The sequence below is a fragment of the Schistocerca piceifrons genome, chromosome 6 (genome assembly GCF_021461385.2).
Source record: "Schistocerca piceifrons isolate TAMUIC-IGC-003096 chromosome 6, iqSchPice1.1, whole genome shotgun sequence".
In the NCBI taxonomy this organism is placed as follows: domain Eukaryota; kingdom Metazoa; phylum Arthropoda; class Insecta; order Orthoptera; family Acrididae; genus Schistocerca; species Schistocerca piceifrons.
The window spans coordinates 367,513,989-367,535,824 of NC_060143.1; the positions used below are offsets into that span (position 1 = coordinate 367,513,989).

At 37.5% G+C, this 21,836-nt stretch overlaps 1 protein-coding gene across 1 annotated transcript in view; it reads right to left on the minus strand.

The window, feature by feature from the left end:
* LOC124802490 (low-density lipoprotein receptor-related protein 1) overlaps nt 1-21,836 on the minus strand; it is a 735,000-nt gene that overhangs the window by 332,041 nt on the left and 381,123 nt on the right. The window contains exons 4-7 of the mRNA XM_047263305.1: nt 9,395-9,529; nt 9,157-9,303; nt 8,120-8,233; nt 2,188-2,310 (exon numbers count right to left, since the gene is read on the minus strand). Of these exons, the coding sequence (XP_047119261.1) occupies nt 2,188-2,310; nt 8,120-8,233; nt 9,157-9,303; nt 9,395-9,529 (519 nt within the window). The remainder of the gene's footprint in view (nt 1-2,187; nt 2,311-8,119; nt 8,234-9,156; nt 9,304-9,394; nt 9,530-21,836) is intronic.

Below are 21,836 nucleotides of genomic sequence, written 5' to 3' on the forward strand. Positions count from 1 at the left end.
AGTTTGCATCACTAACTGTATCATATAGTAGTTTCTGAGTAATTAGGAATCTGTTCTCTTTCAAAACTGCTCCATACAGTAATAATTATTTTCTTCAGAGTATTGTTTACATTCAACACTTCGCCAGCAAATTTAAGAAACTTTAATAATGTATATTATTTGGGCCATAGATTTTCTAATAATTCTAAAAGTTACAGAATCCATAAAAGCACAAATAAGACTATTAGAGTTTTACAATCACTATGGCCCAAATAATATATATTATCAAAGTTTCTTAAAATGCTGGCGAAGTGTTGAATGTAAACAATACTCTGAAGAAAATAATTATTACTGTATGGAGCAGTATTAAAAGAGAACAGATTCCTAATTACTCAGAAACTACTGTATGATACAGTTAGTGATGGGCCATAGATCAAGCACTAACACAATGAAATTTTCTTGTTAAAAATGTGGTAATACTGATGCCCACATCTACAACATTTCTCCAACATTTAAGCAACAGTTTCCATTTATTATACATGTGAATTCTCATGGCATGTTGATTGTCAGTGCAGAAAGCTGTCTAACTCTCCCTTTTAAGCTAATCAGAATTCTACCCTCTGAGAACCATTTTAATTATTTGCTGAGTGCATACAACTTAAGGAAGAGGTTTATTACATTTAAAAGTAATGTATGAATCAGAACATATGAAACTGTAGTCTGTTTTCAAAATCTGAGTTTGGATTTGCAGCACATTTGTAGTGTGCTTACTGCAGCAGGTGTATGTTATTCAAAGCCTGGTTTACTAGGGCCAGTTGGATGCAAAAACAAGGAAGTGAGCATTTGCAGACAGTTCACCAGTGTTCACTAACATTCACTTGTATCTCTGAACAAGCATTTACACAAGAAGGAAGAAAATGAACATAGCCTCATATTGTCTTCATAGCCAACAGTTCATGTGAGTGGAGATGAAAATCAGAGGGAGCCAACTCCGCACTGTATGGTGGGTATCAAACACTTCCCACTGATAATGCTGCAACAGCATCCTCAATGCCTTGATGGGAGACTATTTTTCTAGGAATCTTTACGTGCTCATGGGCACTCAGAATGGAGAAAAGCGATGTGACATGATCGACGGGCATCCTAGGGACACAGCACAACATATTTACACAAAGCTTCATCTGATTTTGACTGTGGTTTCCATTTCATGATTGATCATACCTTACTTTCTGTATAGCCCTCATAATTTGATAACATGATAGGGTGATCCCAGGTGACTTTTATTCCAGGCAAACCATTTTTATTCATCATCAAAAATCTTTAATGTAACAGTGATACAGCTATGTAATTATGACTTCTATGAAAGTAAGCAATGACAATGAGCCAGCCTTTCATGCGTTTTTAATTTTAGTTGTCATAATTAGACATACTTACAGTTGTTTCCTTTCAAGGAAATTTATTGTGCTTTTCCTCTTTAATTTAAAGAAACACAAAGCCTGTGCTTATTCATTCCATTCCTGCATAATGCAAGATTCTAATGAATTTATCATCTTTCTCACATCCCAGATTAACTTCTGAGTGTTTTGGCAATTTTTTTGGATTCCAGAAGCACCAATGAGATCTATATACTTCTATCAGGAACATTATATTTTCTTTACAGCACTCCATGACTCAAGCAACTCTTGTCAAAAACAGAAGTAAGCAAGACAGAAGAAGAAAGGTTTCTGTACTGGTAGTACTGAAGTGGAGGGGGCGCAAACTTCCTTTGAAGGTATGTTAAAAGTTAGAATGACAGGACATGAATGATCACTATCAAATGCAAACCAGACACTGCCGAATGCAAACTGTTCATGCTCACCTACAGATTACACCAGAGAGAACTGTCATTCACTGATGCTTCTTCACTTGTGTTTAGTCCAGTGGAAACCAGGCTTAAGGTGTTGTTTATGAAGAACACACTTCATAAATGCCACAGAAACAAAATATTACACTACTGTGACCAACAAACATGGAGACATGAGTGATGATGGATATTTGATGCAATATATTGACATGACGAATGAAGAGTTTGCTATGTTTTACTTATTATGCCTGTTATTGCTCCTGATACAACATAGATCTCTTAGATTGGATAAATTTGGAAGCATGAGGATATATTGTATGTGCTTAAATCTCTCTGCAAGAAATAGAACTTTCTGTCACATTTACCATTCACTGCTTCACAATGAGTTCCTTTTTCCCTGTAGCCTTCCACACAAGAGCAGGAGTATGAACCAACAGCATTACTGCAAAGCTGATCACAAGAGCCTTCAATCTGACATTCATCAGCATCTGTGAACAAATGTAACAAAACCAGTGCATACAACAAAAGGCATTTAATAATATACATTACGCAATGTTCCCAAAATATTGCCATTTCTGCCTTAAACAGTAGTTTTTGCTATGTGTTAGATCATGCTGTATCTAATTTTCAGTCTTCTAAAAGGAACAACTGTATACATTCAGTGAACACAAGACAGAGAAACTATTTCTAAGTGTGGAGGGCTGCCTGTAACATCCCTCAGTCAAAACATGACTACATGCTGGTCATTCACAGAAGTGGATTTTTAAAAAAAGGGTACAACAAAATTTGATAAATGTAATCCAGCCACAAACATACAAACAAATAATACAACTGGACAGAAAAAAAAATTCTACTCGCTCTGCAGTGGCAGGAGAAAAGCCATGCAAAAATGAAGGAAATGTGCAAGGTTTTGGAGCCAGTGGCTCCTGTTTCTGGTAGAAAGTTTGAACGGGAAGAAAGAGGGATGAAGGAATAAGGATGAAGGAAAATGACTGGCATGGTTGAGGAAAAGGCGAGAGTTATGAAAAGGCCACCTAAAATTCTGGGTCAGAGCAACTTTTCCATAACTCTCCACATTCCTAAACCACACAAGTCCTTTCCCTTCATCTCTCTTTCTTCCCTTTCAACCCTTCCACAGCTTTCACACTTCCTTCACTTTTATACCAGTTTTTTCCTGCTGCCACTTGGTGAACAGATTTTTTTTTATCCGATTATATTATGTTTTCAAAAATTTATGATTTTCTTTGATATACTACTTACTCAGAAATTTATCTATGGAGGAGAAGAATTTGTCAAATAGGAATGGTTTCAATTTATGTTTTTTTTTTTTTTTTTTTTTTTTTTTTTTTTTTTTAACTATCATTGTCTAACAGAGCTTTTAATTCACGAGGGAGGTGATCAAATATCTTTATGTCTGCACACTTTGCTCCTCTCCATGCAAGATTAAGGTTAAATTGTGAATAGTGGAGGCTATTTCGGTTACCAGTGTTATATTTATGAACACTCCGGTGGCAGACTCTGCAGGAGAGACACTCAGTAGCTCGGTACGGGCTTTTGTTGAAGTTTCGAGAACATACCTTCACCGAGGAGTCAAGCAGTATATTGCTCCCTCCTACGTATATCTCGCGAAGAGACCATGAGGATAAAATCAGAGAGATTAGAGCCCACACAGAGGCATACCGACAATCCTTCTTTCCACGAACAATACGAGAATGGAATAGAAGGGAGAACCAATAGAGGTACTCAATGTAACCTCCGCCACACACCATCAGGTGGCTTGCGGAGTATGGATGTAGATGTATATGTAGAACACTGCTATTGCTTTCAAGTAGTGCCTGATTCTCCACAGCAAACTTCATAATAGAGTAAATATATTGAGAGGCTGCTATTGATATGCCTCTTTTCTTAAATAGTTGCCTACATAAAGTTCAAAATTAAACACTAGATAATTTTTTTGATGCTTTCATCACCAAAATCAACAATTAAACCTGCTGCTTACAATTAATGAAGCACTTTGATCCAGCTATGTTTGTAGCAAGCATGATTACTACCATAAGTGATTTAAAAACTAAGAAAGTACTTTATTAGCTGCCTATCTCCATTCATTACTGAGTTATGGAATCATTTTTTGGGGAAATTCAAGTCACAAGGATAATATTTTCAGACTACAGATGCGTGTTTCAATTACATCTGGCATTAATTCAAGAACATGCTGCGAAGACCTCTTCAAAAAAACTGGCCATTCTGACAACTACTTCACAATATATATTTTCATTAATGCCCCTTGTCATAAACAATATTTCTCTCTACACAAAAAAGTGAAAGGCATGAATATAATACTAGGGCATGAATATAACACTAGGACCAAAAACAACCTCTACAAAGACCTCAAGGGATTAACATTAGTATAGAAAGGAGTCACATACATTGGTAAATGAGAATTCAACAACCTATTAGAGCACATTAAAAATCATATAGATAATGTAGTCAGGGTTTCCACAAGTTTCCCCAAGTGAAATTCCCTGATATTTCCCCGATTTCCAGACAAATTTTGACATCTGAAGGTTAAGTTAAGATATAAGTTGACACTCTATCTTTGTGGCTATGGAACAAGAAACAATACTGCAAACGAGGAAATATGTATTAAAAAGAAAGAAAGAAACACACACTTGCAAGCAGAAGGCGTTTCCTGATGCAAGCAAAAATCTTAAGTACTAACATCAACATTTTTTGTAATGAACTGTTTTTAGATGGAGAAAGCAAGCCAAACAGGTTTAAAATACCTTCACTGCTTTCACAAATAACCTCAGAAAAAAAGTAGACTTCTTGAAAGAAGTGTATAAGGCGAGAACTGTGTAAACCAACATTGTAGGTGACGCCGATAAAATGTTGGTTCTACTTTGTTTGTTATTGTTGGTTATTACCCACTGTGTTATATCTATTATTTTACAGGTAATGTGTGATTCTTCTTTCGAGAAATATATGAGTATATAACATACAAACTGCCAGCGAATGACACAATTTTCTTCTTCTTATCATCCATACTTTCTAAAATATAAACTTCTTTTGATGTGCCAAAATGTACTAGAACAAATAAAATGAATATAAAATGCCATACTGTACAACGCACTCGCAGTGAGACAGTCGTAATTCCTGAAATCCATCGCCCATGGCCTCTGGCCTGCTGAAGAGCACCGCACTCTTTGGTCCATGGACAAACCATGAAAATCCGCTGCATTACGCCACACACAAACAGACCCAGCCTGCGGGCAGATCAGGGAGACTAGACCCGACGGGCAGGGCCTGTACATTGTCTCTGAGAATCAGATCCAAACAAACCATTCCTCATGCCTCCCTGCCTCTCGGCGGCAGTTGCTCGGCTAGCAGCAAGAAGTGGTGGCAGCACTGACTGCAAGCACGCTGATGGGAGTGGTAGGAATGGGAGAAGCAGTAGAAATGAGTGAATAGGGGGGCAGTGCACCTACTCAGCTGCACCCAGCCAGCAACGATGCATGACACCTCATTAAACAAATAATTTCATCTACTGAGACAAAAAAGTGATTTTTTCAGTGGTTTTCTTTTTCCAAATTTCCCTGATTTCCCTGATGTGTTTGAAATTCCCTGATTTCCAGAACCTGTGACAACCCTGGTAGTAGAGTTTAGGACTGCGCAACTCCTAGTGCTCCACTGAAGACTAATCTTCTCAAGAACTCTTAAATTTAATGTTTCAGGTTAATTTATAATTGGAATTGGCAATTTAATACACTAATGTAATGTCATTTCACTGTATTGCACTTAAATTAAATGTACTTCCTTGCCTTTTTTCCACATCCCAGAGATCACTCTTGATGGAATCCGTGTAACACCATTAATGTAGTAATGTAAAAGAGCAAGAGTTGCTGAACTCTAGCATTCAAGATCTATAACATGTGATTTTCAGTACATGTTCCGATTACTAAGCACACCCAGGAATTTTAAACAATCAGTTTTACGTATTTTCTTTCCATGATACAGTACTGTTACCATTTTAATAAAATTTAATGAACAGTTTTTTTTTTCTTTTTCCTAATTTGAGTGGCAGGCTACTTACCAAGAATCAATCAAGAATGCTTTTGAATATTTCATTTAATGCCTATTCAATAGCTACAGCTTTGTTGCGCTTGATTATGATGATTACCTATCAGCAAACTACACATTTCTGCTTCAGTATCAAATGGAGGGTCTTTTATATATAGCAACGAAAGGAGAGGACACAATATTGAAAGATGTGGAATACCAGTATAACTTTGCTCCCACTAAGGAGAAGATTCATTGCAAGAGCTGCATTAGCTTTCTAACACGACCCTTTACTTCCCATCAGTAAAATATGAGTTAACCATTTACTCATTGTATCTCAAAAGCTTCCCCAAAAGAATGTTGTGATTTGGACAGTCGTATAATTGCCTTACACAGATAAAAAAACATCCTGGTAGGTGAAATCTTGTCACTCAGATATTTTAATATGCAATCTGAGAAACAGTAGATGGCATGTTCAGTAGAGAGCCCCCTTTGGAATCCAAACTGTAACTGACTTGGGTATCTTACATATGCAGATAGTCTCAACGATTCTTAAGTACAGCACATTTTTCAAAACTTTTGAAAAAGAAGTTAATGGTGAAATGAGTCAATAGTTTAAATTCCTCATAATGATATATGAGAAGGAGTGATCTGTACATACTTCTAAGAAATTTTTTACAGACAAGATTGTGGTCCAAACCATTTTTTATTGACATAATGCACTATGTATTTCAAATGAGAAAGTTCCAAGATGAGCTTCACTCACGAAGTAAATGTAAAAATTGGCATAAATGTGCACTTTTACTATATATTGTGGATTTTAACAACCGACAAGTGTCACAAGAATGCTACATATGTAGACATGCCAACATCCACAAAGTGCATTTTTTAGCTGTGCCAATGTATTTACTTGTGACAAATCTGTTTGTAATTTTATTTTTGACAAACCTTTGTGGAATTTGCAATATACTCTCCACTAAAATGTTAACATGGTATGAGTAATGAACTCACTATGGAACTTGACATACAACCAAAAAAGTTTTTAAACATCTGAAACGGAGCAAGGTGGCGCAGTGGTTAGCACACTGGACTCGCTTTCAGGAGGACAATGGTTCAAACCCACATTGGCCATCCTGATTAGGTTTTCCATGATTTCCCTAAATCACTTCAGGCAAATACCGGGATGGTTTCTTTGCAAGGGCACGGCCGACTTCCTTCCCCATCCTTCCCTAGTACGATGGGACCGATGACCTTGCTATTTGGTCCTCTCCCCCAAATCAACCAACCAAATATCTGAAGATGACTATCTTAGCTGTTGAAACAGGTCAATAAAAAAACAGAGTTGAATGTGGATAGAGGCTATAAAAAAATTCTTTAGAACCAATAGTTATTAAGATCTGTCCCACTAACTTTCTTAAAGAACACCTCAGTCTGCCTGGAAAGATGTCTTATGAAAGTGATGTACTCAATATGAGTACAGTAGCTATATCAGATGAACATGTTTTACACATTTTGCTTGAAATGACTGCATGACAGTTTTCACCATTAAGAAGTTAAATATTCTCCTGGTTTCACTAGAAGTGATTGAATGCTTGTGGTACTGATTGTCACATAAAGACTGCAAAGCTTCTTCTTTCAGATGACTGTACTGAATTTCTCGGTTACATTTTGAAAATTATTATTAAAGACATTTTTTGTTGTGTGTTTGATGTCAAGGACCATTTGGTCATTATCTTCAACTAGTAGATCATCTTGTTCATGGTTAAGACTTTTCTGTTTCCCTTCTCCATATAGTTTTGATTCTATTTTCAGAATTACAAATCTCTAACATCACATGCAAGCATTTTGATTTTCTTGTAAATCTTCTCAATAACCAACAATGCCTTTTGTATAATACAAAGACAGTTGCACACCTGTGCTTATCACTGATCATTAGATATAGTTCTCTCTTTCTGTTACATGATACTTCATCTTTTGTTGCCACAATTTCTTTGATATATCAGTGATGCCATATTTCTCAGTTTTAATCAAGAAACAGCTGATAAAGGTGGAGAGAAATCTGATTAGAAATTTACGGCCACTGCTTAGTATAGTTCAATCCACCTGACACAGACTATCAAATGGATAGATTTTTTCCCTGCTATAATGTGACCAGGATCCCATTTTGTACAATGAAGTCTCATAAAATTTCCTACACAAGAAAAGTTTAAGAAGACAACACAACAAATGAAGTAAACTTACCTACACAGTTTGTGCCAACAGGCTTCTCTCCTTCTCGACAATAACATATAGCGCCACTAGGACTATGTCGACAAGCATGTGAGCACATCATACTGGAACAGCTCACACCATCAGCTGGAAATACACAACAGAAATACAATCTCTCACAACTAACAGCAACACTAAGAAAAATGAACAGGTTTTCTTTGTGCAAGAAGTGAGAGCGTTGTTGTTATTTAAATTACAACAATGTGCAGCAACCACTGCCAGAGAAAAAATATTTTTCCCTATTCTGCTTCAGTTATATTTAAACAAATATAATAAATACATAGCACAAAGAAACAACTGGTGTGCACTGTTATGATACCTCTGCTTATATTTTGATTCAGTGAGGGAAGGACACAAAATGAATTGATAAGGAATTGGACAAAGTAGTAAGAAATAAACTCATCTTTCTCTATCATGTTTAGAGGGGCATAAAAGTAACAAATAAGGCATGCAGGGAATTTCAGGAACCCTTAGGTTACATGTGAAACTGTCGGTGTTTACTTGTGTGTTAGATAATAGGAATTTAAATGGTGAAAAGATAAAGTCTATCAAAGTACAAAATTAAAGCAGTATCTTCTTCTGCTACATATACTTGAAGTAGATTACAAACGCTAAGGTGAAAAGGTAGTTCAGTACAATGTCACCAGACATCCATCACCAGCCCAATACTATAATGTTGGGCTGGTGCCTGCAACACACTTCACAGTGGTTTGCAGAATATGTAGGTATGGAAGCTGCAAAGAATGACCACATCATTCATGCCACATAATGTATGAAAATAATGCAGAAGTTATGACTACCTGAATTCTCCTTCTTATAATGTAAATCTAGTGTTTTCGTGCTGCATTGTTTTTCTTGGTAGAATAATTTGAATATTTTTATGCAAAAGGAAGCGTCAGTTCAAACAATGTAATTAGTGTTAATAATAATAAAAATGGCAACAGCAGTAATAATAATAATAATAATAATAATAACAAAGTTCTGAATGGCCACACATTAGCTTTACTTACGGTAAACATAATCTGGTTTGCAGAAGTCTCCTTCGTCTTTTCCATCTGGACACTCAGATGTGGAATTGCAAAGTGCTGACACTGGAAGGCATTCCACTGTGTCAGGACATCTAAATTCATTCCAGAGGCATTTGTAATTCACATGACCTGTAAAATTTAACTACAGTTATCAAAAGTGTCCATGAACCAACATTAATATTCTGAAGAGTGTACATTTGATGTGGATTTCATCACTTACACCTTTCAAGGTCTTCATCCGAAGCATCATCCTCTGGACTTCCACAGTCAATCTCGCCATCACATAGCCATGCTAAAGGGATGCACAGCTTGGATTTTGTGCACTGGAATGACTGCGGCCTGCAGGTTTTTTGTTCTGAAAGGAATATGTTAAAATTGTTAATAAATACATGCATATTCAATTTACATTCATTGTATGGGGTCAGTCTGGAGGGGTGGGGGGTGGGGGGGGGAGGGGAATTTGCATCTTACTTCTTTTCTGGGAAACTGTATTCACATCTACTCAAAATATTTTTCTTCAAGGTGAATGCACTACTGGAACTTCTCAAACAGCCTAGTGAAGACTCTGCAATGTGCTTTCTTTGTGAAAGCTCAGAGGAAAACACAACTGCTTCCAATGCTTATAGATGACTCATTGCGCTTTGAAAGGAGCAAGAAATCACAATGCCATGCAAGGACACCCAAATAATAGTTCGTAAGGGGAGGGCAGGAGGGCGCTAGTCCTGGGGTAGGGAGTATTTTTAATATTTTGGAAGACAAATGGTGACTTCCAAGTACTCATAAAAAAGTTCAATTTCTAACTCTGTTAAAAACTGCCTAATACCAATTTTTAAATCATTTTCTCAAAAGAAGAACACCTTATTACACTATATGTTTTTCCTTTCCCTGAGAGCTAGGGGCTGTGGTTCCTCCTTGCCCCTGGGTACAGGTGCCCTTGAGGCAGTCCTCAAGAAATTCTTGTGTTTTGGCAATCCTACAAGTAGGCACATGATTATTTTTGTCAGAACCATCTGAGTTATTCCAAAGAGGTTCAAAAGACATAAAAAAACTTAAATACACAGTTCTGAAGTTCCACAGTAATCACTGTATTTAAGTTTTTAATATTTATATTCCTCCAAGTACTGACAGAATATTCCACAAACATTACAAAAAGACAATCTTTAGCCCATCATTCTACAGATACCATCTCCAAGTTTGGCTGTGCTTACGTATCCACTTCAGCGAAAAAAAAGTACAGTGATTTTTTTCTTACACTCTTTACTCTCTCCACTTCTACATGACAAATAACTTTAACAGAGAGTTAGATGAATACCATTACATCTCTGGACCATACTGACAAAAGGAAAGTCATAGTTTTAACCACTATTAACAACAACGTTACCACAGATGAAGCGCTACCTTGTCCTAGCATAGGATGGGAAATGGAACTGGCCATGGTTTTGTTGGAGAAAACATTCACCTGAAGTGATTCCTGAAAACCACGTGTAATTTACATACAGATGCTGTACATGGATTTGAACCTTATTCCTCCGAAATATAAAACCAGTGTCTTACAAGCTTTCTGAGAATTTAACTTGACTTGGGTCACACTGGTACATCTACATCTTTGATGCATTGGTGAACATTAATTTGGATATGTGAGGAAAAATGTTGAATATGGAATCCAGTGAGGTTTGGTACTAGGCATACTCCTATTCTTGACACACCAGAGAGAGCCAGGTGAATAGCAAAACAGGATAATAACTAGTTCACAGCAAGCAGTTTAATCTTAATCTTACAAAAACTAATTTTATGCATGCAAAACTAAAACGACTTACATGGACAAAATGTAGTGGTCAATGTGCAGACACAAAATGACAACTCATGTGTGAAGTTCCAAGCAATCGAGATGGATATCAAACTAAGGCAGCAAATGGATAAGTTAACGAAAAAGCCTGTTTTTGTCTGATTTCCACTTAGAAAATGGTGTTATTGTGTTGTCCAGCAGACAGGGTTCATAGCATACTTTCACTGGCTGCTGCTTGAAAGCATAATCTTCTGGGAGAATGCAGCTGAAGTCAAGAAAATATTAGATCTCCAGAAGCATGCACTAAGAATATTACGAAAAAATTAAAACCAAACACCTGGAAGAAGCCTTTTCAAGGACCCTGAGATCCCTACACTGACATGCTAATATTGAATCACAACACTCAAACAGTGGATATTGAATCTGACTAGGTCAAGGAAAATGAAATAAGCACGATAATCCCCACCTTAAAAAACAAACACTCAGCTGCTTGGGATGGTATGTCAAGAGCTGTAGTTCAAAAATACATAAAACAAATAGTTAAACCACATCAAAGACTCATTTATGCATTTACTGTCTACATACTTAACAAACTGCAAGTAGTCTACTAAACTTTCATGCAGAACAGATAATTCCCAGTCTTCTAGACTTTGAGGCATTACAGTCAGTTGCAATGAAAGGTGTAACTGAAGCAACCATATATCTTCTACATCAAGGACTACACACTAACATCAGTAAATCCCAGCTAACAACATTTCAAACAACTGGCTCTTATCAGGCTGAAATCAGCAGTATACATTGTGTTGAATCATAGAAACAGATAACATTAAATTTTTTTGTGTCCACCTGGACAAAAATCTTCACTGGGTAAACCACATTAACTCTGTATGTGAGACAATCAGCAGTAGCTTGTACATTATAAGCCAACTGGCAAAAATAGTTCCAAGTCAAACTTTAAAAATGGTCTACTATGGAACAATTTACCCATTTCTTAATTATGGAATTGAACTGTGGGGCTGTGTGGCAGACCTGTACCTGAATAGAATATTAGTACAACAGAATCTTTGGTGTGACGTCATAAGCGCGTGACTGCGTGTGAGATCGTTCTCTAAGTTTTCATCTATTTTTAGGTTTCAGATATATATTTTAACTGTTTTTGTGATAATATTTACTATTTAAGTGACTTATTAGTGGTTTCTTCATTCACCTCTGCATTTCTTGTGTTGTGGCCTGATATTTGTGAGTGTTTCGTATTGAACAACTTAACCTCTCACCCGTGTTTACATTCCGCGCTGACCAGTTGCAGCTATAGCGGCGCATCGAAAGCTAAGTACTAATTAATTGTTTGTGTATAGTAGTTTATTTAGGAACTTTAGTAGTCTTCAACCGGTGTTCTTGGTGTTTTCCGGTGAAATAACTTCAGAAGAAATTTTTGCGAACTGCTTTCAGTTTCGTTACTGTCATTAGACATTTGATTTTCTTTCTGTGTTAGTATTTTGTTATATTCTCATTTGTTGTTGATTAATACTGTCAATAATAGTAGTTACTTCCCTTGTAGAGCAAGTTTGTGATAATTGTAGTCAGTTTTTAACATCTTCTTATTGTAGTAGCGGAACTTAGATAAAGTTGTTTTCTTGTTTCAATAATTGTAAAATTTTACCATGAGTGAGAAGTGTGGGCTTTTCCGTAGGTTCGTGAGTAGTGGATTGCGGTGTGAGACTTGTTCGAAGTATTTTCACTGGGGGGAATGCAGTGGGGAAGCCAGTGGGCATTCTGGTGAGATCCTCTCCTGGAACTGCAGGTTATGTAGCAAGAGTAAGTTGATAGAGGAGCAGGAGCGTAAGATCTGTGCCCTTCAGGTGCAGTTGAAAAACACACAGGAGGAGCTAGATAGGATGAGGAGGGAGAAGGGGGTTGGGGAATGGGAGCTGGCTGTTGGCAAGAGATCTGCTAGGAGAAGGAGATTTTCAGATAGTTTTACTATTGATGTTTGTAATAGATATGACCAACTGTCAGAGTCTAGTGGAGAGGAATCTCTAGTAGCTGTAGACGTAGGAAGTATGCAGCAGACCTCAGCAGTTACGGTGGCTAGGACAGTTGCAAAGTCTAAGAGAAAGAAGAAGGTTCTGCTGTTAGGTAGTTCTGATGGTAGAGGTGTAGGCCAGCAGTTGCAGGAAGTTTTGGGGAGTGAGTACCAGGTCACCAGCATTGTGAAGCCTAATGCAGGATTGGCTCAGGTGACTTTTAACATAGGGGGGTTATGTAGGGATTTTACTAAAGAGGATCAGGTAGTGATTGTGGGTGGGGCTGGTAATAGTATTGATAGGGATGGGGAGTATGACACAGATGGTGACCTGGAAAAGATAGCCACTCAGACTGGCAACACGAATGTGCATTTCGTGGAACTGTTTCAGCGTCACGATCGGCTTCATCTTAATACAGCCGTCCGGCGTAATAACATGAGACTTGGGGGTGCGCTGATGACAGAAGGCATGAGTCACATTTCAGTGGTGTCGGTGGAGTCTATCAGTAGGACGGGTTTCACTAGACATGGCCTGCACCTCAACAGGTATGGGAAGGGGAGGTTGGCAAAACTTACAGGTGACAGCATAGGTGGGGGTGGTGGGATCACTCATGGGAAAATTCCGGTAGTTGTGGGTGTTAGAGCTGTACCTTTTTGAGATTGAAGTCAGCTGATAGGTATTCCTGCTTAAGGGAAGTCTCTCTAACAAAGAAACCACTTTCTACAAAGCTTGGGTATCCGATTAATGAGGGAATTAGTATATTTCATCAAAATATACAAGGTATTAGAGATAAAGTTAGTGAACTGCTTATAGATGTTGACTCTGAAATTATTGGTATATCTGAACACTTCTTAAATAAGGAGATAATTCAGAGGCTTCCTTTACCAGGATACAGGTTGGCTGGCAGCTTTTCTAGGAGCTCTTTGCGGTGTGGGGGAGTAGCCATGTATGTGAAAAACGGTATCCCATTTGAGTCAATTGATGTTTCAAAGTACTGCACTGAAAAGGTGTTTGAATGTTGTGCAGGTGTGGTTAAATTTAGTGGAGCCAAACTTCTTACTGTTGTTATTTATAGATCCCCAGACTCCGATTTCACAACATTTTTGCTAAAGCTAGAGGAGGTTCTTGGTTCACTTTATAGGAAATACAAAAAGTTAGTTATATGTGGTGACTTCAATATTAATTGTATAAGTGATTGTGCAAGGAAAAGGATGCTGGTAGACCTCCTTAATTCATATAATCTTATGCAAACCGTATTCTTTCCAACGAGAGTGCAAGGGAACAGTAGAACAACCATAGACAATATTTTTGTTCATTCGTCATTATTAGAAGGGCATTCTGTTAGCAAAAAGGTGAATGGCCTTTCAGATCATGATGCACAAATTTTAAGTCTAAAAGATTTTTGTGCTGCAACACATGTTAAATATAGTTACCAACTTTTTAGGAAAGCTGATCCAGTTGCTATACAGACTTTTGTAAACCTTATCAAGGAACAAGAGTGGCAAGATGTTTATAGTGCTGATACAGTAGACGATAAATATAATGCTTTCCTCAAGACTTTTCTCGTGCTCTTTGAAAGTTGCTTTCCGTTAGAACGTTCAAAACAGGGTACTAGCACAAACAGGCAGCCTGGGTGGCTGACTAAAGGGATAAGAATATCTTGTAGAACAAAGTGGCAATTATATCAAAACGTTAGAAACAGTCAAAATCTAAATGCAGCAGCCCATTACAAACAGTGCTGTAAGGTGCTTAAAAAAGTTATTAGGAAGGCAAAAAGTATGCAGATAGAATAGCTAAGTCTCAGGATAAAATTAAAACCATATGGTCACTCGTAAAGGAAGTGGCTGGTCTGCAGAGACAGGTTGAGAATATAGAATCAGTGCGTAGTGGGGATGTCCGTGTTACTGATAAGTCGCATATATGTACAGTACTTAATAATCACTTTCTGAATATAGCAGGTGAACTAAATAGAAACCTAGTCCCAACAGGGAATCATATAGCGCTCTTAGAAAAAAGTGTTCCGAGACTGTTACCTGAAATGCTCCTCCATGATACTGACAAGAGGGAGATGAGTTAATAATTAAATCACTGAAGACCAAGAACTCTCATGGATATGACGGGGTATCTAGCAGAATACTGAAGTATTGTTCCACGTATGTTAGCTCAGTACAGGAGTGGTCGGTTTCCTGACCGATTAAAGTACTCGGTAGTGAAGCCACTTTATAAAAAGGGAGACAGGGATAATGTTGACAATTATAGACCTATTTCTATGCCATCGGTGTTTGCTAAAGTTATCGAGAGGGTTGTATATACAAGGTTACTGCAGCATTAAAATTCATATAATTTGCTGTCAAATGTACAGTTTGGTTTTAGAAATGGCTTAACAACTGAAAATGCTATAGTCTCTTTTCTCTGTGAGGTTTTGGACGGATTAAATAAAAGGTTGCGAATGTTAGGTGTTTTCTTTGATTTAACGAAGGCTTTTGACTGTGTTGACCACAAAATATTACTGCAGAAGTTGGAACATTATGGAGTAAGGGGAGTAGCTTACAATTGGTTCGCCTCCTACTTTAAGAACAGAAAGCAGAAGGTAATCCTCCGCAATATTGAGAGTGGTAATGATGTTCAGTCCCAATGGGGCACTGTTAAATGGGGCGTTCCCCAAGGGTCGGTGCTGGGGCCACTGCTGTTTCTCATTTATGTAAATGATATGCCTTCTAGTATTACAGGTGATTCAAAAATATTTCTGTTTGCTGATGACACCACCTTGGTAGTGAAGGATCTTGTGTGTAATATTGAAACATTATCAAATAATGTAGTTCATGATATAAGTTCGTGGCTTGTGGAAAATAATTTGATGCTAAATCACAGTAAGACTCAGTTTTTACAGTTTCTAACCCATAATTCAACAAGAACTGACATTTTAATCAGACAGAATGGGCATGTTATAAGCGAGACGGAACAGTTCAAGTTCCTAGGCGTACAGATAGATAGTAAGCTGTTGTGGAAATCCCATGTTCAGGATCTTGTTCAGAAACTAAATGCCGCTTTATTTACCATTAGAACAGTATCTGAAATACGTGACATTTCAACACGAAAAGTAGTATACTTCGTATATTTTCATACGCTTATGTCATATGGTATTATTTTTTGGGGTAATTCTTCTGATTCAAAAAGGGTATTTTTGGCTCAAAAACGGGCTGTTCGAGCTATGTATGGTGTAAGTTCGAAAACCTCTTGTCGACCCCTATTCAATAGTCTGGGAATTTTGACATTGCCCTCACAGTATGTATTTTCTTTAATGTCGTTTGTTGTTAGCAATATTAGCTTATTCCCAAGAGTTAGCAGCTTTCACTCAGTTAATACTAGGCAGAAATCAAATCTGCATGTGGAATGCACTTCCTTGACTCTTGTGCAGAAAGGAGTGCAGTATTCTGCTGCATCCATTTTCAATAAGCTACCACAAGAACTCAAAAATCTTAGCAGTAGCCCAAACACTTTTAAGTCTAAACTGAAGAGTTTCCTCATGGTTCACTCCTTCTATTCTGTCGAGGAGCTCCTGGAAGAGCTAAAAAATTAAGCAAATTCCAGTGTTACATTGTTGATTTTCTTTATTTAAACTAACGACTTGTCGCCTGAATATGTTTCTTATATTTCATTTTATCTGTTTCTACAATCATGTTATAATTTCATGTATTGACTCGTTCCATGACCATGGAGACTTCTCCTAAATGTGGTCCCACGGAACAATAAATAAATAAAAAGACAGTTACTACGTTAATGCATAGACTGAGATCCACTCAACCCTGTAATGAAACCTTAGGTCAACATAAATCATTAACAATTTATTATTTATGCTGCTATAAACTTATTACATTTGTTGGGAATAGTAAAAACAAAGAAAATAAATGTGGTGGTACACACAATTATGATACTACAAGTAAGGGTAAGTACTTCAGGCAGAGGACAAAACTAAAAATAACTGACAACAGCCTTTATATTAATGGGTAGATATGGTTCAATAAGCTCCCACATACTCTAAAAACTTGTGAAGCAAAGCTATTCCACAAGGAGTTAAACGCTTTCCTTGTAAATAGGCGTTTGTATTCACTCAGTTAATTCTAAGTTACATGTTCCCTGTTGCAACACATAATATACTTACAATACTAAGATAAATATATGTACAAGTACTACATGTAACTACCGAGCAAGGTGGTGCAGTGGTTAACACACTGAACTTGCTTTCGGGAGGACAATGGTTCAATCTTTTTGCATCCAGCCATCCTGATTTACGTTTTCCGTGATTTCTTGAAATCACTTCAGGCCAATGCCGGGATGGTTACTTTGGAAGGGCACAGCCGACTTCCTTCCCTAATCCAATGAGATTGATGACCTGGCTGTTTTGTTTCTTCCACCAAATCAACCCCAACCAACTATCAGTTTAATATGTCACAGCTGCAAAATACTAACGCGAATTCTTTACAGACAAATGGAAAAACTGGTAGAAGCTGAACTCGGAGAAGATCAGTTTGGATTCTTATAGAAATGTTGGAACACGTGAGGTAATACTGACCCTACGACTTATCTTAGAAGAAAGATTAAGGAAAGGCAAACCTACGTTTCTAGCATTTGTAGACTTAGAGAAAGCTTTTGACAATGTTGACTAGAATACTCTCTTTCAAATTCTGCAGGTGGCAGGGGTAAAATACAGGGAGCAAAAGGCTATTTACAATTTGTACAGAAACCAGATGGCAGTTATAAGAGTTGAGGGGCATGAAAGGGAAGCAACAGTTGGGAAGGGAGTGAGACAGGGTTGTAGCCTTTCCCCGATGCTATTCAATCTGTATATTGAGCAAGCAGTACAGGAAACAAAAGAAAAATTCGGAGTAGGTATTAAAATCCATGGAGAAGAAATAAAAACTTTGAGGTTCGCCGATGACATTGTAATTCTGTCAGACACAGCAAAGGACTTGGAAGAGCAGTTGAACGGAATGGACAGTGTCTTGAAAGGAGGGTATAAAATGAACATCAACAAAAGCAAAACGAGGATAATGGAATGTAGTCTAATTAAATCGGGTGATGCTGAGGGAATTAGATTAGGAAATGAGATAATTAAAGTAGTAAAGGAGTTTTGCTACTTGGGGAGCAAAATAACTGATGATCGTCGAAGTAGAGAGGATATAAAATCTGGACTGGCAATGACAGGGAAAGCGTTTCAGAAGAAGAGAAATTTGTTAACATCGAGTATAGATTTAAGTGTCAGGAAGTCGTTTCTGAAAGTATTTGTATGGAGTGTAGCCATGTATGGAAGTGAAATGTGGACGATAAATAGTTTGGACAAGAAGAGAATGGAAGCTTTTGAAATGTGGTGCTACAGAAGAATGCTGAAGATTAGATGGGTAGATCACATAATTAATGAGGAGGTATTGAATAGAATTGGGGAGAAGAGGAGTTTGTGGCACAACTTGACTACAAGAAGGGATTGGTTGGTAGGACATGTTCTGAGGCATCAAGGGATCACCAATTTGGTACTGGAGGGCAGTGTGGAGGGTAAAAATCGTAGAGGGAGACCAAGAGATGAATACACTAAGTAGATTCAGAAGGATGTAGACTGCAGTAGGTACTGGGAGATGAAGAAGCTTGCACAGGATAGAGTAGCATGGAGAGCGGCATCAAACCAGTCTCAGGACTGAAGTCCACAACAATAACAACAGTAAGTATATTAACAGGAATGCAAAATACATTTCACAAAACATTCACCTATTAAAATCACTACAATAGTAGAGATTACAAGTGTGCAAGGACAAACTGTGGCACGGAATGGAAATGTCAAACCAAACCCAACAATAATGCACCTCCTTCACTGGAGAAATAAATTCTGTATGCATTTTCTCAATCATAATTCATATACTGAGAAAAACAAACACATAATAACAATCACACAAATAAATTTTGCCACTAATTTCATTCAGTAAATTTACAATACTGTAAAAGCAGTGACTTTAATTATAATTAAGAGATCCTTAGTGGCAACAGCACATTAAAATAAGGTAACTATTACAATCCAATAGTTACCTTCAATTACATTCCCAACATACCTAAACCTTAAAAGCAATGTTCCTTATGCTTAACTTAATAAAATATTAATGTCAGAATCAAATAAGTAGCATAACACAAATAACCACAAACAGCATCACTGATATTTTGCAGTCAGTATGTCTACACAGCACAGGCTGTTTGTAAGTGCTTCAATGAACTTCATGTTGACATTGTTCCCAGTTTGTTCATTCAGTGTACAAACTGCATCAGTATACTTACAAATGGTTGGTCATAAACATTTCCACAACTTGGGTTGTTGACTCAGTAACATGATACCACACAGAAGCAATCACATAAATGAAGGCTTTGCAATTCACAGATTTGAAAAGTGTTACCGCACCATATTCCTCTTGTTATTCGACATGCTTACTCAGCAGTTTGTCTCTTAATATTTGCCTAGCTCCTTAGTTCACTGGCTGCAATAATGCCATTTATTAGGAATATAACCTATTGGCCATTAATGAACTTTAGCTTTCTGGCTATCAGCAGCATTATTATTTGAACTCTTACTTTATTATGAGTAGATGTGTAATATATCTTCGGTGTGATGTACACTATATGAAACAATGTTGTGTCTACATACGTTCTCATATCATATTTTGACTCCTCCCATATTATGTTGTACACTACATTGAATGGATTAATAAGGATACAATGCAATACCGGTACAGTACGTTGGGTAACAGATATTTCACTTTGGCGCCATCAGCCATTGTTACTCCATCATATGGCAAACTTTCTTTTAGAAATTATTTTACACTTGTCACATGGACCAGTTTTAAAAAAGTAAACAGTCTATCCAAACATTATTTTGCGAGTTGTAAGACACTAACAAGGAGGGACGTTTCAATTGTTTTTAAAGCACTTTGATTTCCCTATTAAAAAAAAGAGGGATTTTGTAATTTCCCAGACACTTAATAGCAAGTCAGTGCTGAGAATCTATTCTTATTACATACTTTTGCAGGATTATAATTTGGAACTTCGTGTCTTATTGGGTGGCGTCTGATAATAAAGGCTTCGTTCGTGGGCGTTTTAAACTTGTCTAAGGAAATGGACAGGAAATGAACATTTCGATTTCTTTTTCCAGCAGCTACTGTCTCGCCTGAAAGGCTTTCACTATAGTAGTCAGTGACAATTGATAAACCGAACATCACTCTCAATGTTTTCACAAAACCAGACGAAAAGGGAATCATTCTTTGCTTTTTCGGTTGCCCTGCGGCTTTCTAAAGTTTTCTGACATAACTTTGAAACAAAAGTCTTCAATTTTTTTTTTGTTATTCTTCCAGTCTGACACAGTCAAAGTTCCCGAGACCTAATCTAACATCACTGTTTCCTATAAATATCCTTTACTCGTCTTACGCAGTGCATGTAACTTTTCGGCCATGGGCAGTACCACCTTCTTTCCCTCGGATGTTATTTTACATCTGCAACAAACGGAGACAATACTGTATTTTCCCAACGAACATTAAACTCGTCTTTCTCTCGGATGACATTTTACATTTGCAACAAACGGAGGCAATATAGTATTTTACCACTAAACTTTAACTCGTTAACTGACACTGTGTCATCATCCATGTATGGCAATTGGCTGCCTCTAAATTTAATGATTGTCGTCTACTTATTGATGCCTTTTGTTACTTCTAGAGTATCTAATTAATACAGTGTAGATACAGAACAAAAATAAATAAACGATCTGGATAAATAGGAGAGCCTTACTAATGGGGCTAGATAAGCGAGATTCCCCATGTTTTTACTGACAGCTACTTTTTTTTAAGCCTGAATCCCCATGTTTTTACTGACAGCTACTTTTTTGTAAGCCTGAATCTTCTGAATGGTCAACCTGAGTCAGCAATAGAAGATTGGTGTTACCATAATATTTCCCACAGTTACTTACGGAAGAGGGTATAATATGATACACAGGATGAAGGGAAATTCGCGCACTCGGGCTTCGCAGCGCAATCCTCACATGCCAGTGATAAAAAAATGTCTCACACAAAATTTCGTCCGGCGAGCACAACCGGCAGAAAAAGGACGTTAAAGAGTGGCAATCTGGCAACATTGTAACCACATGTATGGTAGCTACCTCTGTCAGCATATAATCTTTGTGCTGTACAGTTGGTGCAATAAATAGCGTTTTGGTTAGCATGCAGCTAGTCGATGGTTCGATTCCGGGTTGAGGCCATTGTTTTTTGTTTGGTAAATGTAGTGCAGGTGGTACGGTATCTGGCATCTTAACCGTCAACAGTGATCGCAGCGGGTCCTCTAGAAAAAGCTTGCACTTGCATACTACAATCGTAGATATGGAAGATTGGTCAGCTTTGAAAGAAGCCCTTTTCATGTCATCGAATTTCACAAGTACCTCATCCACTAGATGCGAAACCTGTTTTCTTTGTATCCTCCTCCAATGGTCCCAGAGATTAGTAGCAACTATTTTCTTGCCTCGTTCAGGTCCATACATTTCGTTAGGGCCTTACGTTGCCAACAGGACTACCAATGTGCTTTGCGAATAATGTCCAAACTCGGTTACTATTTGTATGTGTTATCACCATGGTCCCATGCCTTTCAACACTGAATCTGGTAACCGCATGCTGTTTAGTACGTATTTCAATGCGTTATTATTATTATTCTAACGGTGGGATTGCGGAAACATCACGTCTGTCACCGTTAGGGACACAGAATGTACTTCGAAACAGAACATTTCACAATAGGCGATGTCGGCATGAATCGTGCAGAACAATATCTGTCAGAGGAGT